The sequence below is a fragment of the Gadus chalcogrammus genome, chromosome 3 (genome assembly GCF_026213295.1).
Source record: "Gadus chalcogrammus isolate NIFS_2021 chromosome 3, NIFS_Gcha_1.0, whole genome shotgun sequence".
NCBI classification, from domain to species: Eukaryota; Metazoa; Chordata; class Actinopteri; order Gadiformes; family Gadidae; genus Gadus; species Gadus chalcogrammus.
In genome coordinates this window covers 10887087-10909361 of record NC_079414.1, presented here as the reverse complement: position 1 = coordinate 10909361, position 22275 = coordinate 10887087, and the positions used below count along the sequence as shown (strand labels likewise).

Below are 22275 nucleotides of genomic sequence, written 5' to 3'. Positions count from 1 at the left end.
TATAGCATAGATTACATCAGAATGACGATAGCACGTGTTACTATGAATAATTATAGCATATGATCCAAGAGACACCCAAGATATCCAAGGCACATGCTTCATTCAGATCACTATAGCATGTTACACTCAAACCGCCATAGAACCTTTTATGAAGATTGCTACAGCATACGTTACATTTAAATGACTAACACATTCAAATAACTATGGCACATGTTACATTCAAATAACTATAGCATACGTCACATTTTAATTTGGTACACGTAACATTCAAATACCCAAGGCACATACTCAAATAACCACAGACCATAATACATTCAGATCAATATACTGGTAGCATGTGACCTCAGCTTCCAAAGGACTTAAGCACACGGTGCATTCACTATTGCAAAATAACAACAAGACATCCTCTTTTTAAATGACTCCAGCACGGTACACCGTACATACCAATGACTATTGTGGTGATGCTAAGAAAGACAAAGCCTGACAGCAGATGGACTACATCTCAGATTTAATTATATTGCATTTTGAAAGCTGCAAGGGAATATGTAGGTGGTGCTTTTTATAATAACTGTTCATCAAAATGGTAACTGCCACTTGCACTGGGCGGCTTGTCTACTGAGACTCTGTCACCGAACATATGAACAAAACAGAACAGAATTATTACATTTAGGGATGCCAGGTCTGGGTGACTGCTGCTGCATCTTTTGTCTGTTACAACAGCTTGCTTGGGATCAGTGGATTGGTTAGTTAAAGGTTCATCTGTTCCCATGCATTTCCCTTCAGCACAGACTGTACAGTACCCAGTACACACAGCAGGGGGCAGTGTTGAATTACTTGGATCCTGTTTTCTTTTTTTCATAATTTCTTGCTCATCTTTACCCCTCTCACACCCCCCTTTTCCTTTCCATTTTTATCTTTTTTTCCTGTGAGTGCTTAGAAACAGAGATTTCCAGACTAGCTCCGTCCCTGCGTCTCTCTAAGCCTGCACTGACATCACCTTGCATGGTTTTGTAACATTAATGACATGGAAGCTATACTGTTTTTCATCCTTTTTTGGTGTCAATATTTCTCTTTTAAGGTTGCACCATTTAAAGCCTAAAGACAAGGTTTTGTCAAAGAGGACGGTGCATCGTCTCAGCGGGTTGCACCCTTGCCAATTGACCACTCCACCCTTTCATCCTCTGGAATATCCAGTTACTCTCTCTGATCTTTACGCCTGCACAGAGGAGGCAAGGCTGCAAGTCTTCCTCTGCCTCCTACCTCCCTCCTTCTCTCCTCTCTACCGTCAATATCTCCTGTTTCCGTCCATACCTCCCTCCCTGCCTCTCTCTCTCTCTCGGTCCCTCCCTCCCTCTCTCGACTAACCTCCCTCTACCCTCAATCCCTCCGTGTTCCCGACCTTCTCTCTTCCCTCCCTCCCTCCCTCCCGCCCTCCCTCCCTCCCTCCCTCCCTCCCTCCCTCCCTCCCTCCCTCCCTCCCTCTCTCTATCCGCCTCCCTCCCTCTCTCTATCCGCCTCCCTCCTACCCCTGATTGGTTTCCGATCACATCCCCCCCACATCCACTGTTTCCCACTATCCAGGAATACAAGCAACACAGGCTTTGCCTGTGTTGATCAGTGTGTGTATGGACAGGCAGATCCTCCCGAGTTGTTCTATTAACACACAGCAGCACCGGGGCAAAGGGGCTGCAGGCCTGCCGCAGAGCGTCGGAACACCATGCATCACTTTACCTTCTCTCTTCTACCTACTTTATACCTGTTGCACTGATTCTCTCTCGCTCTCTTTCTCTCTCTTTCTCTCTGTCTGGCTCTCTGCCTCTCTCTCACTCCCCCTCTTTCTCGCTCTCTCTGTTACTAGGACGCGGCGTGATAAGTCAGTGACTTGAGCAGGAGCGTTAGGGAAGCATCCTGGGGCTGCCTAGCTATGGGCTATGTGTGGCGGTTCACTGTGTTGTCCTCTGCCTGCATTCCTCTCCCTCCTGTAAGAAGAACGGTTGCCGTACCTTGTTGTGCCGGCAGAATAAACACTGCATCCCCCAGGTGTGTGTGTGTGTGTACGTGTGTAGTGAAAGAGGGGAAGGTGGGTATGTAACTGCCAAGTAGTGACCTTTCACTAGCCTGAAGACGGCGCTAAGCCCGTTCCAAAGAGAGACAGTGGCCGTAGCCTAGAACCACCTCTAATGTATGTATATGTATTCCTAACTGAGGAATAGCTTTCTTGGGAATTGCTTTATCAATCTGTGTTCTCCTATCTTTGCCATCTCATTTCTATCGTCTATCTCTCTCCTATTACCTCCCCCTATCTCTCAGTCCAATGCATTTGCATGTATGTACACACACACACACAAACAAGCACATGTACACTGCCACACTGCACGTATGACACCCCCCCCGACACACACACACACACACACACACACACACACACACACACACACACACACACACACACACACACACACACACACACACACACACACACACACACACACACACACACACACACACACACACACACACAAACTGCCAAAAGCATGCACACCAGCAGGCATGCATGCTAAGACATAGACACACACACACACACATCTCGAGCATTAACAATGCCGACATGCAACCTTCCCTCAGACCCTCGGTGGTTCTGCGCCAACAGCTCAGGCCGGGCATCACGTCTCCCATGACAGCGAGTGGCAGGCCCATCGACAGGAGCTCCACAGTCATTTTCACCTTGGCTGAGCCCCACGTTAGCCCACAGGCTCACTTCTTAATTACCACATCCTCTGGCTGGCCGTTACCAGCGCCTGCTTCTTCACGGACAGATGCGCCTGTCACCAGAAATATGAATAGGGGGAGGAAGCCCGGGTAATGGGACATGACCATGGGAGACGGATAGCCTAAGTATCGGCTTTGTTTGTTGCCTCGCGGTAATTAGGCCTGTACCAAAGACAATGTCTTGACAGCGGTGAGATAACGCAGGTGAGGGAGGGGGGGAGGGGGAGGGGGGTTACCTTGGAGAACTGGGACAAGATGGAGGTGAAGGTGGAGGTGGATGGGATGCTGCCGCTGCTACAAAGCGTCTCATTGTCTCCATCGGTCCCCGCAGTTCACTTAGAGCCCGATCCATACACAGCAGCCAGATCCATATGCAGCAGCCTCCCCTTGCTCCTCCATCAGCACCGCTCCATCACCGGGGCTCCATCACCGGGGCTCAATCAGCGGCCCACTGCATGTCGCTCCAAACCCTCTCCGGCCTCCTGCCAGCGTTAGCTTCTCGCTACATCAATGACGACTCTTCTGCGCCCCCACACATGTAGATTCTGAATCAGCCTTTGGAGGATCAGTGAGCCAGCTGTATTCTAAACTTGGTTGGCAACACGGCTGCCTGTTGACAAGGCCCTTGTTATAGAGAAAAGGCCTGTCTACCATAGACTGTATAAGTGCTTACCATAGGCTGTATGATTGGCTACCATAGACTGTATGAGCGTCTACCATAGACTGTATGAGTGCTTACAATATACTGTATTAGTGTCTACCATAGACTGAATGAGTGCTTACAATAGAATGTAAGAGTGCTTACAATAGACTGTATGAGTGCTTTACATGGACTGTATGAGCGTCTACCATAGACTTGTTAAGTATTTTAAGAAGCTGCATTACCCTCACATAGCCACAAGGGGAGCAAGACCTTATTGAAGGCTGCTCCACCACAGAAGGCATCACCTTTGGTTAGGTGAAGAAGCCGAAGCCATCACGCCCACTAGGCCACGCCCACTTGACGTCCTCTCTAGCGGGTGATTTCGAACTCCAGAGGCAGAGATCAATAGGTAGACGGCGCAGAAAGCCACCCGGGCCTAAGCCCGGGGGGCTTGAAGTAGATCACGGTATTTTCCTCTCACACGTGTTAGATACAATTCCCTCCCTTGAGTTATTTTTACCATACCGAAACATGCCGACTTTATAACGAATAAAGTGAGTTAAAGTGAAGCAACCCGGGATTGGACTACTTTCTTCAAGAATATGCAACATATTGTATGAGTGCACATACTCATACAGACACGCTTATACATATAGGACTGTATACAATGGTTGTTTACACATTCTCGTATTGTGATTGGCCCTTAACATTCCTCTCTGAAGGAAACAGACTGCAGGATATCCATGGAAAACATCCACTCTTATTTTTCCAGTCCTCAATATATATCACAACCATGTTTCATTTAACGGCTATCATTTCTCTCGGCACACAATTCTCAGCCGATTGATTTTCCAGTGGGCGCAGCAGGTTCCTCTTCTGCGTAGTACCTTGTCTTAAAGTCAAGGTCATCGCCGCAGGCTTCACAGATGCTCCCTGCTCGCCCACTCCTTCCTCGTTCTCTTCCCCGCGCCGTGCACTTCCACGTGGACACACACGCGCATAGTGGCTCCCCTCGCACGTGCTCTCGTGTTGCAAACAGAGATCCGTGCAAGAAGGATTGTGCGCCCGCCCTTGTATGTGTGTGGACACACACACAAAAGCAACATGCACACAAAAACTACTACATTGGGTGTATTGATGTGCATGCGGCTGCATTCCTATATTGTGTACCATATACGCATACGTAGTCTGCCAATATATTTTTCACATTCCCGGCCGTACATATAGGTCTTGACCCACACAAGTCAGTAGGTTGGGAGTGTTTCAGAGAATGCAGAATCCAGGTATTGTGTACTGCTGGTCATATGTTGGTCCTTGGTCCTATCACAAAGCTACTTTGCAGAGCTCTGATGACAACCTTCTGCCAAGCTACTGTCTCCCACACACCATCCTTGCACTGCTCTGCTGTCTGCATCCTCTGCAGACATACGACACACATGCGTTTGTGTACACACTTGCATCCAAACAACAGACACACACACATACACATACACGTGTGCGTTCACACAAACACACACACACAGACACACACACATAAGTGTGTGCACTAAGACACACAAACACATAGACGCAGTTGCTAACACACACACACACACACACACACACACACACACACACACACACACACACACACACACACACACACACACACACACACACACACACACACACACACACATATACAGACTTGCTTGGGCCACTCCCACAAATGCACACCTGCACATGCACACCCACACACACAGACTCATGGTTCTGTGAGTATGACTAGCATCTCTGCTGTGGGATATATCTGGCAGCTAACTCTCTGAGGATTTGAGACAAAACCGAACCAGATTAGAAGTGAGCTGATTTCCAGATTTTCGGTTACTGTGTTGCTAAGCTAAACTCTTTCAATCCAAGTCTGACTGGAGAGAATGCAAAGTAGTTTGCTACCTTTTGGTAGACTCCACTGTTGCCTGATTCAAACATGCTGTTTGTGAGCTACAAACATACTGCTCATATATAGACAGTGCTAATGTTTGGTGACACATTTCTTTGTTATGAAACCCTTTATTGTATGCATGTAGTGCAATCACTGTAGGTTTTAATCTGCAATACTTGTTTCATTTGTGCACAACCTTTTTTGAGGGTGAGGGGGGATTTAGTGTACTCAAAACACAGCAAAAGTAAATACAGATTTAACAAAGTACATTAAAGCAATATTTTCAAAATTATAGCAGACAAACAGGTTATGTAATATATTTTAGTTTGTGAATTCATCATATTGAAGATGGTGAGGCTGGCATCTGTGTTTGCTTATAAGATGATATGAAGGTTGTCTTTTGTTCCAGTACCAGGCAAAGAGATTAGACTGACACAAAAACATATATGTCTGGGTTGAGACAAAGGTATACTGCCTCTCATTGACGCATAAAAGATGCAGCCACTTTTTAATAGATCAATGCTTAATACATGGATGTAGGAAGATCCATAACGGGAGCCTATGCCACTGGACGGCAGTAGCTCGGAGGTTAATCTGTTGTTCCTCCCGGCTATTGGTGTTGTAGTGTCTCTGAACAAGATCCCTAAGCCTTCTGCTTGGAGGAGGCTACGGCCCATGTGTGAATGTTTAGCCCATGTGAAGGCAATAATAATACACTGCCCTTTGAGTGGCCACAAAGTTTATAAACCGGCTTTGTAATTTAAAGTGTTATGTAAAAGGTTTTCCTTGGTGACTTTAATATCAGTTAAGTCACTTCAAATCAAAGCATAATGGTGATTGAGCCTATGGTCCACTGATGAAAGCCCTTGCATTTGCAATATCATCAATGTAACAAACTAGGTGTCTGTGGTGACAACTTTAGTATCTCTTAGAATAACAAATGGTGGCATTTTTTCGGTTACCACTTTAAGTTTAAATAATTTATTAATAACTTTTCTTCATAGATATGTTTTTCTTGTATTATTACTTTTCATCCTTTTCTTAACAATGCTACCCTAGTTCATGTTAAGTACAAGTAAGTTAGTAAGATGTTGCACAATGTGACAAAAAGTTTCACAAACACAATGACGCACTGAGACATCATAACATGACCCTTTGCTAGTTGGACAATTCAGTAAACTGCTCTATGGATTAAGTTAATCTATTATCTCACTATCAGATGATCGCAATTCGTTTCATGTACACTGTTTTCTGTGCATTGTTTTCCTCTCACCTGTGCCACTGTAGCCAGCAGGCAGCGGGTTGAGTGACAGGGCCATTGTATTTTCCATTGGTTTTGGTGCAGGGGAACAGCCATAGTATTTTTTTCATTGTTTTCTGAATGAAAGCAAGAGTGTACCCATGTAGTATTCCCAAGTGAGTAAGCCCCAGAGTCATAACCTCTGCCTGTACAAACAACATGTGTTAGGTGAAAGAAAAAAAAAAACACAGAGCGGTGCTCTTGGCACAAACGGAGGCATTTCTTCCAGAAGTTCCTCATTTTGCTAGTGCTGCTTTCAGCAGAAACCCACATCCTGAGCCAACGTTTATTTGTTCATCTCATTCCATGGCCCAGAGATTGCTGGAGTGGGAGCGTAGCGCCAGGCAAGGCGTGTAACGGAACGCTCCCACGCTGTGTGTGCGCTTTAATAGGAAACCGTGTGAAATCTCAAACACTGCGAGAGGGATAAAGGCGAGAGATGTGGAACTAACAAGATGGGGGCCGCGATGCAAGCCACGCAAAACCATGAAAGAGGGGCTTTCTCATTGCGGCAAATGAGAGATGAAAGCCGTGGTGATTAGAGGAGTACAGGAACAGACTTAACACAGCGTTCAGCCGTGTGTGCCGTATTACCTCTTACCTCAATGGAGATCATCTGATGCGGGGAGCGACTCGCTAAGCTAAATCAAGCTATCAAACCGTTGGTTTGATAGCTTTATCAATGAAAAGGACAACATATAAATAAGTTAAACAGTTTATAACACCTGGTGGATGTTAAGAGTGAAATTAGGTATTTTTTATTTTTTGAACACTCATTTCCTGTGGAGTGGTACGCACCTCCATGAAGCCATTATCTCCAAAATGACAGCTAGATTGGCCTGCCACCAGTGTTTTAATTAGCAGAACAAGCCGACTGACACCCAGCGGCTTCGTCTCCTTTCAAACGTAGATCAGAAGATCTGGACGGGCCTGGTGATTTACCAGCCATGGTTGGGGAGATGGAGGGAGGGAAAAGATCCATTAGTGTCTCATATGGTTAGGGTTATACTCTCAATATGTGAGAGTATTCTTGGTGTGAGGGTTACTGTGCATATGTAACAGACAGTCAACCAGTGTCCATAGCTTTTGGCATAGGACATGGTGAGATCAGCCACAAAGGCCCAGACTGGAGATACCTTTTCCTTGGACTCATAAGAGAGAATTATATTGTAATAAAGCACACACACCATGAAACTGCCTTAAAGCCAGGGTAGGCAATTTGGAGAAATCAGCAACAGTTATCGAGATTTTATCCCAGCGGGGGGAGGGAGAGAGGGAGAGAGAGAGGGAGAGGGAGAGAGATTGTTCTCCTGACGCCAGCTATACTTCCATGGACAATGTGTGTGTTAGCATGAGTGAGGCTTTTACCAGTCCCTCCCTGCCTGACAGGCTTTTACACGCGGCCGGTCCAGGCTGGTTGTTGCTGTAGCAGGTGGTCTAATGCGGTGTCGGTGCCCCGGCATCCCATGCAAGGGGTCACTTCCATTACACTTCCAGCATAAACGGAGTAACACGCGCGAGGGAGGAGCCCGGTGCTTGTGTGTACGGACGGTTAGGGTTAAAACGCCGACTGGGTGTGTGGCGTGATGGTGGTGTTAATATCCATCTGAGAGTGAAGGACAGCAGTCCAGAGGAGCTGCCATTGCTGCTTGGCCAACTGAAGCTCCTGCTGCATAATTCATTCTCTCTCCCTTTTCTTGAAAGAGGGGAGGGGGGAGGGGGCGATAGGAGAGGAGGAGATGAGGAGGGAGAAGGGGGGAGGGGACCAACCACAACCATGCATTTAAATGGTAATTGTTTATCCCCCTGTAATTTCTAATTATTTCTCCTATTTTGTGTGTGCATGTGTGGGTGCGTGTGTGTTTGCTTTAAGCAGCGGGTAATAAACGAGGTCCGGGCGGCCAGGCATGATGGCGGTAATTACCTGCCGCACCTCCCAGGTGTGGTTCCCACGGCGAGGGTGACACTGGCCCCAGGCGCCTCAGGTGATGAAGGATGTGAGGGAATGAGGGGAGTGCCAGAGCCCCCGCCCAATATTATCAACCACTCCTGTTGTTCTGGTTGAGAGAGGTAGCTTAAATCAGGGGTTCTCAATCACCGGGCCATTGGAGGACTGGCTTCCAGGCCGCAGGGATTTAGAAATGAAGCTTGCAAGAAACGAAAATAGAAATAAAATGGACTTCTACAAAATTCTAATGAGAGGCCGTCACACCAATCTCGACCTCACTTCTCTTTCACACTAAAGTCTTCATGCCATTATTGCCAATACGTTTTTATTGGCTTGATGTTTACACAGTATGTTGTACTTAGACTGTGTTTTTATTCATAATAATGGTCCCAAAGTATCTGTGTTCATTAGATTAGAGGAGGCAGTCATATAGTTGTTGGTGTCCTGGTCGCTGCATTAGCGACCCCTACTGGTTGGTCGGGGCACCTGCAACCCCCTCCGCCCCTCCCTCCTCAAATATGCATGCTGGGCCTCAGTAATAAAAAGGTTGAGGAACGCTGGCTTAGAGTGGCTCTACTTACCCAGTCCCACAACAATAGGAGGGGATTCAAGTATCATCTCATATAGGAGAGGTCCTTCCTTGTGTCTGAGCAAGGTGGACAGAGAGGTGCTTCCGCTCGCGTTCCAGTGAACTCCTTTGTCGTTGTCTTGGTTGTATGGAGACTGCGGTGGAGGAGTACGACCGCTCTATCTCCTCCCTCGGCCTCTATCTGTTCCGTTTGTCCTCTATCTGTTCTGTTTGTTCTTTTGCCGCGTTTGGGAAGAGAAAACTGTACGCCAGTCAAAAGGAAAAACACAGGCACACCCACACACACACACACACACACACACACACACACACACACACACACACACACACACACACACACACACACACACACACACACACACACACACACACACACACACACACACACACGCGTACACATACACGTACACATACACGTACACATACACACATTCATATATACAATACACCATAAACATACATATACACCCACGTACACACACACAGATGCACATGCGCATGCATGGACACACATAGACACCCACATAGACACCCACGCAGAGGGGAACACATGCAGCTCTCTGTTTGGCTGGGCCAGCATCTTCCTGCTCATTAGTGTAGGGGACATCAGTCCGCCACGGGTGAACATTGGTGGCATGGTGTGGTGCTGGGGTTCGGGGACGGTGGGGGGTAGGGGCGGTCTTCAGCAGAGATGCTCCGAGGCTGAGGGGGTTAATGTGGTGCAGCTAACAGGACAACCAGGGCCGTGGCAACAAGGGGCCCTGAGCATATGTGGTGAGACAAACAAATCATACATGTGACCTTTATGGCAGCGGCACACAAATGGGCCGACGATGTGGGGGACCCTGACTGTAGCAGGGGAGGTAATGGGTGCTCCAATCACTTTCTTTTCAGTGAAGGGCATAATGCTTTATGCCGTAACTTTACTGTCCTTTACTGAAGTCCTGTGCTCCAGCACAATGTTTAATGTCTGCACCCGAATCAAGACAACATTGCTGAAGGTCTCGTTTTATGGGCCAGTATTCAAGGACAATGAAAGTATTCCAATTCTGAATCCTGGGATGGCATGTGCTATGATTAGAAGGGTTGACAAAGGGCTCTGCAATGTCTGTATTGTTTCAGAAATAGCTCCGGTTGGTGAGTCAACGTAGGACGATCGACGCACTGACGGTTCTTCCATAGAAGGGACACAAAAGTCCCTATGTATCTCATGCTTTCCTTTCCTCTCCCTCCCTAAGCTCATCGCAGCGGCCTCTTACTTTCCCTTCAAGGCCAATGTGATAGGGACGCTAGCCAGACTTGTTATCCCCCTCCTGTCCCTCTCTATTCTGCGGAGAGGCCAGTGTACATCTGCCAGGTGGGGCTGTTATCTGCACTGTCACTCGTTGACACCGTGGCCCCTGCAAGCTGCAGGGACCCCGCGGTCAAAGGCATGGGGTGATTGGCTGACGGAGCCCGGGAGGAGATTTATACGTCTTTAACAAGATCTTATGGGTAATAGAGGTCCCACTAACCCTGGGCTGGGGGTCTGTATATAGTCTCTTCTTTCCCTTGAGAACTGCTGCTGCCTCGGGAGGATTTAAAAACCCTCGCTGTCCCCCTTGTTATGGAGGACTGACTGGAGGACTGAGGCTCTGGCCTGGGCAGATGCTATTCAGTATGTTTTTTTTTCCACTATGACAATATTGGGATATTCAAAGTACTCATGCAAGCAATAGGAAAATCACCCTAATCAGGGAACTTTAATCTTTTTAAAAGCAAGCTTTTTATTTCATGTGACTCTTGTTTGGCTTGTTTCTGGAAACCCAGAAATAACAGGAAAGGATGGTTAAAAAAAATTGGTTTGACAGGTTCAAACATCCCTGCGCTGGAATAACAGGGATAAAAACCAGCAAGGCTCATAAAACCCCCTGTCAGAGTATGTCTTTGTTTCCTCCCTGCCACATAAGCTGCACAATAACAAGGGCAAATGTGCACACTCAGAAGCATGTAAATACCAGAGAGCCTATCAACATTTACATCTAACTCTAATTAATACGACTATTATGGGATTCTTATGTCAGAGACTTTTGCCGGCAAACAGCCCTGCAGCTCAAAATACTTCAGGCTTTTGCAGAAATAAAAACACATCTTAGTATCTTTAATTCACAAATAATCTGGCGGTATTGGAAGATGCCATTACAAGTAAACGCAAGAATCTCATACGAATGAAAATAATAATTTACACTTTTTTTTTTCAATATTTGTAAGGCCCAAAGGAGAATAAACAGCTGAATAATTTGCAAAGGACTATACTTTCTATTTATGCTAAGATAGACATCTGTGTATCTGTTCTCTCATCTCCTTCAGATGGGTCCTTCATACCATATAGGGGTTTAAGGATGATTCCTGAGATTCCTTGTTCTCTTTTTTTCTCCGTGACTTAACAAGACATTATCTACTTATATTTCCTGGACTCCTGATGCAGCGGAGTGGACTCATTTCCAGAAACATAGATTCCCATATCTCCCATCACATCACATGGGATAAGTGGAGAAGGCAGTAGCATTGGTCCGCTTTCTCAGTCCCAGTGTTCCCCCTTCTGGGCTAAAGAACAGTGTCCGCATCCCAGTACTTTCCTGCTCTCCGAATACCATTTCCCATGTTTTAACCTGACATTATACATCTCTCTGAGATGCATTAATAACATAATACCTGTAATCATATGGGCATTTGCTATCGCAGATGTTCTAGAAGCAGTGGGGTTCGGTTGTGCTTTCTGCGTGACTTGAGAAGGTATTGGTTTTGGGGTCGAAGCAAACTCTTCCTGCCTGTGCCCACTGCATGTCCAAAATCAGTTGACCAGAACGGGAAAAAATATAGCAAACATTTCACTTTAGATATCAAGTAGGCGGGTCAACTAGTCATTTTATGTATAAATACAACATATATACACATCTCCTTCTTTTAAAGCATTAGTAATACCTTCTGATGAGTTGGAGATGATAATTTTCTCAATGTTTATATTTGCATTCAAAACGGCATCCCTTGGGCATATGAAAGGAAATGGAAAAAGGGTGCAATCAGCCAATGAGTAAGCTTCCTCTGTGCTTGTCTGCTGCACTTAATACACACAGACACTCGTACACACACACACACACACACACACACACACACACACACACACGCACACGCACACGCACACGCACACACACAAACATACCTGAATGGAGCTTGACAAGGAGAGTGAGAGTGGTCTTCCGAACTGTCATTACCACTAATACAGGACTAAAGAAACCTATAGACCTACAGACACATGACCTATAGGTGGAGCGTGGCTAATCCGTCCATTAGAGCTGTCTGGCCATGTCACAACACAGTTATCCTGATCGGCGGTATGTGGAATGCGAGTCATCGCTTATCACAGTGTTTCTTTCTTCCTCAAAGAGCGGGAAGGGACTTTCATTGACGGCATGACGAACTATATGGAGGAAAATCTTTTGTTTACCATTTTGATTAGACATCACAGGTTGCTACAGAAACTGAGCGCTGATGCAGAAAATAGACGGAGCCGCCGTGTCAGCTCTGCGCCGACACCGCATGGTCACACCACATCAGAGCCAAACGTGGGGGGGAACCAGAAACAATGCCCCCTCGCCCCCACGTCGGAGACGCTCTGACGTCCAGGCGGCATGTCGTCTGAGATTGGGTTTGTAAAAGGATAAGCCAGCAGGAAGGGAGACGCTAATGTCAAGTAGTTAGACCTGTGGGGGATTCAGATCCAGGTCTTGTTATGCGAAGGGTGTGTTTTAAATGAAGAAGACACCCCAGGTCGATGTATTGTAAACATTTCAAACAAGGTACAAGTTGTTTGATGCGACTTCCTCCTTGAGGGATTAATGTCCCTGAAGACACTGTGGCGGCTGATTTCCTGCTTCCTCACGCATTACTTGATTGAATGAAAATAGGATGAGAAAGGCTTAATCCTTTGTAGAGTTATTACTATCAATTATTATTCTATTATATCATTATTAAATTACTATGATTTATTCTATCTCTATATTTGAGCAGTTAATATATATGTTTTAGTAATGACTGAATCAAACACCATCCTCACTTTAATCCTCTTTTTATTAGGACGAAGAGTGTCATTCAACTACTGAAACAGTTGCACAATGAGTACCATAATCTTAGGTCTGGATATTATAGGTAGAACATTAGATCTCAATAATGAAAACGCTGCACCCTGCATATATCGGTCAAAATAATAGTAATACGTAATGTAATGGCAAGGAAGACACACACCTCTACCCCTTTGCCAGCCAGCTGACTATCAGTTCGGCAACTGAGGGAAAAGGGTTCGTTTTATTTCTTGCAGTTGCAGTTCTTCTGTCAAATTTCAGTCCCAGCTGCAAGTCCACCGAGCCATCAGTGTCTCTGTCTGTGTCCTTGACTCTGTCTGTCTGGGTCCGTGACTCTGTCTGTCAGCGTGTCTTTAGTTTATTCCCCATCTCATTCCGACGTAAACACATCTCAGCAGCATCACAGTCAGGGTAGACAGCTGCCTTCTCTGGGGCCACAAAGACCGCCGCGGCGTTGCCCATTATTCCTCCAACACGCCGCGCCGTCGGGACGACCGAGGAGAGGCTGTTGACAGGGTCTGTCCCCGTGCACTTTCTGGAAGGCGCCCGCATTTGTTTGAAGTCCATCTCTAATTAACGTTGGTTGTTATTTGGCTTTATTTGGTTGTAGAATGAGCTGAATTGAGGGCACACACAGCTCATCATGGAATCCCTGTTGTCATTGTTTTTTTTTTGGTCATCACAGTTCACAAATCCTACTCCATGAGCTTGCTTTTTATCCCTTGTTTGCCTTAGTTCTGGAGCCCATTTGCTTCTATTCACATTGATGTGTGAGTGTGATTGTTACATATTTTACCACGTCTACATGGAGGCAATCAGTTCCTCTGATGGTCCGTTCAAAGGACAACACGCACCAGGCAAACAGGGGGAGGCCATGGGAAACATTTCAGCGGGTGGTTTGTCTGCATTGCGAAAAAATAAACAACTTTGATCAGCTCCAATTCACTCATTGCAGCTTTTTTTTTCTCTCTGCGGTGCAGGAATATCCCCACGTTGATCATTCTGGATGCGTGCAATCTTTTGCACACATTGTGCGAGTAACGCACATGCTGTCTTATCGCTGGCGTCCTGAGATCAGTTTGTTCATGTCATCCTCTCACAGGGCATAAACGTTGCCCTGTGATATAGCTTGAAACAGTGCAATGTGTCATGTCTGTAGACACCACTGTGCAGGCTAGTCACCCAAACTAATTAACAGGCTCTGGTCAGTTTGTTGGTTACTGGTCACAGTGTTTTAGATAAAAGCCTGATAGGACTTTTCAACAGGGGTACCAAAAATAACACTTGAGTTCATGTAGTAATAAGCATTAACTCACACTGAACAAACAGTTTATTAACAGTTAACTAATGTTTTAGTAATAATTTACTAATGTTGTTATCAACGGTGCTAATGATAACTTAGTTATTTGTTTTTACATAATTGAATAGGGTTAGGATTAACCTAACTCTCACCCTATTCTATAATGTATAAATGGTTACCCTATTAAATAATGTATTAATTAGTTAAAATATAAACCAGCACATTAATGAACATGAACTCCATTAATGATTACTAGACAAGTTCCCACAAGGACCAGATAAAGCATATTTGGCAGGTATAGAATAATTGTTTTGCTCTTCCAATGAAAGCTCGAAATATCCAGCTGACAAAATAAGCACAAGCGAGTGAAATAATAAAAGTTAATTCCCGGCGCTGGGTGTCCACCCCGGTGGACGAAGGCCGAGGTAAATTGCTCCAAAGTGTTTCCCGCGTTAATAAAAACTGAACATTTTAGGTCAGCAGGTGCGGCTGTGTTCCATAAAGGGGAGGAAATGCCACCGGTTTACCACCTATTAGACGTAAAGGCTACAGTCCATAAACATGTTTGGTCAACGCAGGTCAGGCATTTCAATGTCTCCCATTGAGTCAAGGGTGCTCTGAAGCAGCTTCTAGGTTATTGCTGTGCGCCATAATGCTAGGATGACCAAGTAATTGTACAATCAAGATACGATTCTCCAAAAAACAATTGCAACAAAAGCAATTGGGACTTTGTTTTCAGCCCTTTGCTTAGGGCGTGCCAAGACCATAACATACATACTGCAACACAAGGGCCCACTGTGCATAGGAGTGTGCTACTTTCACCTTGTAATTCTGGTGCGGGAGACCATGCCTCATCCTTCCCCCATTACGGACCGTTCGGAACTCACTAGTAAGGGGAACAGGGTCAGAAGTGAGGCCCTCACCCTCAGGGTCATCCTAATGTATCCGATTCAATGCAATGCAATGCAATACAATACACACGATGCATGTATTAGCCTAGGTAGGGAACCGTGTGTCCATCTTGTGCCCCTTGGCAGACCCGTCGGTCATTCAGTTCACTGGAGTTCCGGTGTTATTCTAGACAGAGCAGTATTGGATAGAGCAGGGTTGTAGGTTGCAATTCGCATGCTTGTTAAGCAGGATTCCCAAAGCGTACACAGAGTTCAATGGGGCATGCACGTGGACTGTTTTAAAGTCATCGCAGGCCTTTTAGCTTGATTTCCCGCTGCTTGCACTGGTTCACTTATTTATTTACGTTTTTCTGCCTTTTATTCGCTCCAGTTTGCCTTTTATTTCTTTCCCCACTTTTTTGAATAATTTAGCTCTACTTTACTGTGTATTTCCATTAGATGTTTTTGGAAGAACACAGGGCTTAAGTTAACGTGCGTATGTATTTTGAGCCACTCAAGCGTCTTGAACCCAGCGGGGTCACCACGTATGGATGCACTTTAGATCCCACTGCCTGCAGGAGAACATGTTCCTTACATGAGACCACCAAAGCTGATGATGTTGTCTTTTTAAGTGCAGTTTGGTTTCACGCCAAAGTTTGATTTAAAACAGGACTTTCCATTGACTCATTGGATGACAGAGTTTTCTCATTACTTGGGACACTGGCCATGGTAGCCTTTGAAAATAGAGGTTATCTGTACAGAAATTAGCTCTAGTTTTATTGCTTGTTATCTTTTTGAAATTGTTGCGCAATCAAGAGCAAAACAATTAGCAGAGCAAGCGACCCTTTGTTAACCGACTGAGTGTCTCAGGCGGCTGCGGTCGAGAGCAGCAGCAGATGCACTGTGATGCTCTTCCTCCGTCTCCGGGACCTTAAAATGTTCTAATTTGCTGAGCGATGACTAAAGGAGATGCTCATTTTGTGTCCCCCTGGGGTCATATCTTTGTCTCTTTCCAGAAGCGTCAAGTCACGACGGGCACAGTTTTAAGTGCTTTAATCTATCTAGCCAAAAACTCAAACCATGTTATTATCCTAAATTCCTAATAAAGAATTACAATGTCGAAAATAATGCGTTAAAAACAAAACAAGTCTTTACAGAACCATGTTGATGATAATAACGCATAATAACCTTTAAGGTGCATTGAACCCAAAATATATATATTTTTTTTTTAGCATGGTACGAAATTAGTATTATGATGCTCGACATTGTGTTCAACGCCATTTTGCAATCTTTGCCTTTTAATTGTAATGACCAAACCATCTATGCAACCAAACCAGCAATGAAATAATAATCAGTTTGTCTTCACTGCTAAATGCCGGCGTATACATTGATAAACGCTTGGTGGGACTAAAGGAATACACATGTTGGTGGACTAAATCAACGGCTTGTACGTTTTATTTCCGTCAAGTCGTACACTAGCCTCTATCAGAGCTTTCCTGTTTTCATGCATCTCTGATCATGTTGAACAGACCAAAAGGGCACACACAAACATACACACAACGATAAACATAATCTCTCTATTTTCAACAATACTATTAATGTTTTTCGTCACAGCCTTCCTTGTCTTGGGTCTCTTTGCTGTGTTTTGTTTCTGTCAGTGCTGTTGTGTTGTCAGTGATTGTCTGCAGCTGATGTCTGTACGGTTAATGCTTTGATTTAACCCTGGTTTCCCTTGTGGCCTTATCGGTTCCCTGCCCCACTCTGGTATCTAGAAGCCATCTGTGGTGAATGCCTGGGGTTGTAGAAATGGACAGTTTGTTTGGTTTAGTCTGGCACAAGTTCTGCTGTGAGGTGAACAGTATTTTAAAGGTCAAGGGAGAAGTTTTGTTAAAGTCAGAACGGGTTTCATTTGATACCTTGTCCCCTTGTTTCACATTGTTGTCTGACTTGTTCGGAGAATTTCCTGAAAGACAAGTAATAGTTAGACAGCAGTTGTCAACTGTGCACAGTACATACAAAATTATCCAATCATAATCTGCATTGAATTCGGGGCCTCAAAGCCTTATCCTATATACTTTGTATCATTAGCCTGCTTATATCTCTCTATCTGGCTTCCCAATCTTTTCTGGGCACAGATGTCGGACCCTTAAGGCACAGAGACACTAATGTGTTGTACTGGAATACCGAAGAAGTTGAATACTTGACTGTTCAGAGTTTGTTGCCACAAGATTAATATGCATTTGATTTATATCCATAGGAAAATCAGGTTGCAAACCCCAAAAACCCAAATCTGTCCATGTGTTGTATCCATTTGTATCCTGTACTGTGAAGCAGACTCTTGTGCGAGACGTTTTAGAAGCCTTATGTATCGTCTGTGTTCAAATCCATTTAATATAAACCGATTATAAAGCCACCTGGTATCGATATATGTGACACGGGCAGTGATTTTCTTAATAGCCGCTGTTAAAAAAAGAATGTATATATATCCAATGAAGTTCCAATGAGAAGTGCATTGTGGCTGTAATTGTTTTAAGAAACGACAGCTTTAATTGAGCTGAAGGCCCGTCACATCCATTAGTGCTGTAGGAACATCACGGGGTGGAGAGGTGCTGGGGCTCCGGACGAAGCATTTCCTCCCTAAGTGCCGCCATACATCATTTGCTTCAAATTTTTTTTTTTGGAAGTGTTCATCCGTAATGGCGTTTCAGTGAGCACGGATACAGTCACTTCCCGCTCGTAATGAATGTTTACACAAACGAGCCCCTCTAATGAAACAAGTGAGATCTGTAATCGCAACGCACGGGGTGACAGCGCCGGGGTTGGAGCGAGGCCCAGAGTCATAGCCCTCCTCATTAGGGTTTAACCATCAGCGGGCCGGACGTGACTCAGGAACCCCCCCTCCGGGGCAGCGGTGGTTTGTCAGGACGCATACAAGTCACCACGCGCACGAGAGCCTCCAACGCTGGGTCACCGGGGCCTGAGGGCGGTACAGTGGGTGTTTCACCATCTCCTCTCCTCCCATCCCACCCACAACTCCCCCCCGCGGTCACGACATACTCGGCCTGGAACGCGAGGACGAGCCCGCTGCCGGGGCCCTGCGTGACATACATTCTGATGACGGGGGGGTGGGGGGCTGAACTGAGGGTCCACCCATCCGGGCCGGACGCCTCCAGTGGTGGTTCACTGGATGGCACCCGGCTGAGTGCTGACACCATGATGCCGGCGGAGCGACTGGCCTAGTGTCCGGACGAGGTTAGGGCAGGTTGTGGAGGCCGGGCTTTGCTGTACAGCTTCCTGTCACGTGATGCCGCTCAGCAGAGTGCAAACGTCATTTAACTAGCGTCTTCAGCTCAGACATTCAAGCGTAACATTTAAAAGATTGACTTCTAAAAACAAACGACTTTCAGCTATTAGTTTATGCTGTGATACAAAAACATGTAAATGCCACATTATTTTACAGGAAAAACAAGAAGAATAAAGAACCACCCTTTGACTTTTGTCTAAGCCGCACTCATTTCTTCTTCTACTTTGACTATTCCAAACTTGCCAGCGATGATAACAGTCTTGACATCCTGCTTGGAATAACAATGGAGTCCTCGGGGGATCTGCTCACTTTCCCTTTCATCTGATTCTCTTCCTTGCATCTTTCCCTTCCTTGGTGAATTGTCGCTTTTTCTGGGCCCCTTTTCCCCTTCCCTAAACATTAACTAGTGATGTTCATGATACAAACACAGCCATTTCCTATCAACTCACATTGATTAATGCCATGGCCAGGGCCTTTTTTTTTCTTTTCTCTCTGAAAAAAAAAGAAAAGGTTTTTAAATAGTTTCCCCGTGCATCAAAACACTGTTTTTCACTTTTGTAACTGTAACACACTTATCCAAAACAAGAGGATTTTTTCTTATTCTGATAAATTTCATAGCAAACGACTCATTGCCTTATCAGGACCAGCTGTTTGTTTACAGACGGACAGTGACATCAATCAATCCATAACAACCCTGCAGATTTTCAGATGTGCACATGAAGTGCAGAACCTGCAGCACAAAGTCAATGTGTAACTTCACAACGTGAGCAACCTGAACATAAAAGCAAAAAAGCAAAGACACTCAAGACATGCGCCCAAACACACATTTTGACAACCAGACTCACACTCAACAACTCACTCCTCCTGCATGCGCAAGACTCACCAGCTCTTTCACCATGTCGCCCCGTCAATAACAAAAACAACATCATAAATAATGCAGTCTGACGCCGGAGCAGACTAACGAAACATTCAGGGCAACCATTTGGTTTCCACATAGTTTCACGTTTCATTCTATTAAATTATATTTCAACTTTTGTGCACTGCAGATGAACCCACTGTATGTCGGATTTAGCAGAATCTTAATCAGACTTTATGGATTGACTGTCTTTATTTTTGTGTTTCTCCAGCAACACAAACTTGGACCCCTAACTTGGCGTCCTACTTGGACGCTTTTTGGCAATAATCCTTTGGGACCCTGGTCAGAACTGGACGTGGTGACGGTGGACTGGTGGATTTGTGTTTAGTTTCTCTGATGCCCTGCTTTGGAGGCAGATCCCCAGGCAACACTGGTGGGGGAGTGTGTGAGCTGCTCCTCTTGGTTTGAGTGTGGCCCAGCTTTACATTTCTGAGATAAATTAATGCGATACATAAGAACCCAGGGACGCAGAATCAGATGATGGTTTGTGTGTGATTATGATGGACAGCCGGCCCTCTGCTATGATGGCCCTCTGCTGGGCAGGCAAGCCACTGTTACTGAGACTTGCTACACCAGCATGGCTGTACCTGCAGAACCCCCCCCTCCACTCCCCCGCAGCACACTTCAAAATGCTGCAGACAGCACTTTTAAACACTAGCAATAAAAGCTGAGATCACTACCGGTAATGCGGCCATTTTTTCCCCTGCCAGATTCTCTAAATATATTCTTAAGAAAAACCTATTCGGTATTAACTTCAGTAATGTAGTGTGTCTGTGTTTGTGTGTGTGTTTGTGTGCGTGCGCTTGTGTGTGAATGAGCAGATGGGTGTGTGTGTGTGTGTGTGTGTGTGTGTGTGTGTGTGTGTGTGTGTGTGTGTGTGTGTGTGTGTGTGTGTGTGTGTGTGTGTGTGTGTGTGTGAATGAGCAGATGGGTTTGTATGTGGGTGGTTGGTGTGTGTTTTGTGTACATGTGTGTTTTTTGGGAGGAATTTGTGTGTGTTGTGTGTGTGTGGGGGTTTGTATGAATGAGCAGGTGGCCCTGTGTGTGTGTTTGTGTGTGTGTCTTTTTGTGTGTGTTTGTTGTGTATGTGTGTCTGTGTGTGCATACGTGCATGAATGAGCAGGTGGGCAAGTGTATATACTTTTGTGTGTGTGTGCGTTATTGGTTGCATGCGTGTGTGTGTGTGTGTGTGTGTGTGTGTGTGTGTGTGTGTGTGTGTGTGTGTGTGTGTGTGTGTGTGTGTGTGTGTGTGTGTGTGTGTGTGTGTGTGTGTGTGTGTGTGTGTGAGAGAGAAGTGGGGCAGTACCCCTGGAAGCCACTGTGTGCTAGAGGAGCCCAAAGGGTGGTGAGGGAGTTGTGGTAGACAGTTAACAAGGCTTTGGAGTTAACTTTGAAGGTCACCCTTCTCCAGGTCTCCTCTGGCTACCTCCTCAGACAGATTGCCTTGAACCTTCTGTTGCCCTGGGCACTGCCAAATATGTCCTCTGCTCTTTGTTAAGGTCCGTTAGACTCACTATACCCAACCCGAGGTCTCCCCCTTCCCTCCTTCATCACTGTCTCCTCCTCTGCTCTTCACTCTGCCACCATTCCTCACCGTGGCTAATGAAGTCTAATGAAGCTCATTGTTGTTGAAGATACTCAGATCCAGTCCACAGTAATAGAAGGTGAATGATGAGATGGCCTCTGGAGACCATCCAGATATTCAAGTTTGTGTTTCCCAGTGAACATCATTCAGGTCTTGACTGGGAAGTAATTGGTTTCATTATATGGAGACGACCTACCAAAAGCCTGTAAGTGATTACTCTCTTACTTTTGTTTCTTGGTTCTCTTGATGTGCTGGTGCTCTGGTGCTCTGGTTCTCTTGTTCTGTTGGTTCCCCTTGTTCTCCTGGTTCTGTTGGTTGTCAGTTTCTCTGTTTACCCTTGTTTTCTGGAGCTCTGGTTCTAAGGTGCTCCTGGTTCTCTAGATCTCTGGTTCTCTCGTCCTCAATTACTCCTTGTTCTTCAAATGATTTTGGTTCTCTGTTGGTTCCACTGGGTTCCTGTCCTATCCTCTCCATGGTTTCTCTGTTTTTTTTTTCCCGTATCCCTGTTCTAATCTCTGCATGGTTTCCCTGTCCTCCAGAACAAGATCATCCTGGACCCGCTGACGTTTAGCGAGGCCCGCTTCCGGCCCTCCCTGGAGGAGCGTCTGGAGAGCATCATCAGCGGCGCCGCCCTCATGGCCGACTCCTCGTGCACGCGGGATGACCGCCGCGAGCGCATCGTGGCCGAGTGCAACGCCGTGCGCCAGGCCCTGCAGGACCTGCTGAGCGAGTACATGAACAACGTGAGTCTTTACCCCCTCTCCCATGTTCTCACACACACACACACACACAGACACACACACACACACAGACACACATGCATACGCACGCACACACACACACACACACACACACACACACACACAAACACACACACACACACACACGCGCACACAGACACAAGCACACACATGCATACACACGCACACATGCATACACACACATGCATTTAAACATACGTAAACACAGACAAACCCACATGCATATCC

At 45.7% G+C, this 22275-nt stretch overlaps 1 protein-coding gene across 1 annotated transcript in view; it reads left to right on the top strand.

Moving 5' to 3' along the window:
* Nucleotides 1-22275, top strand: part of ctnna2 (catenin (cadherin-associated protein), alpha 2) — a 276746-nt gene that overhangs the window by 57343 nt on the left and 197128 nt on the right. Inside the window, exon 7 of the mRNA XM_056587211.1 lies at nucleotides 21826-22029. Coding sequence (XP_056443186.1) covers nucleotides 21826-22029 — 204 coding nt within the window. The remainder of the gene's footprint in view (nucleotides 1-21825; nucleotides 22030-22275) is intronic.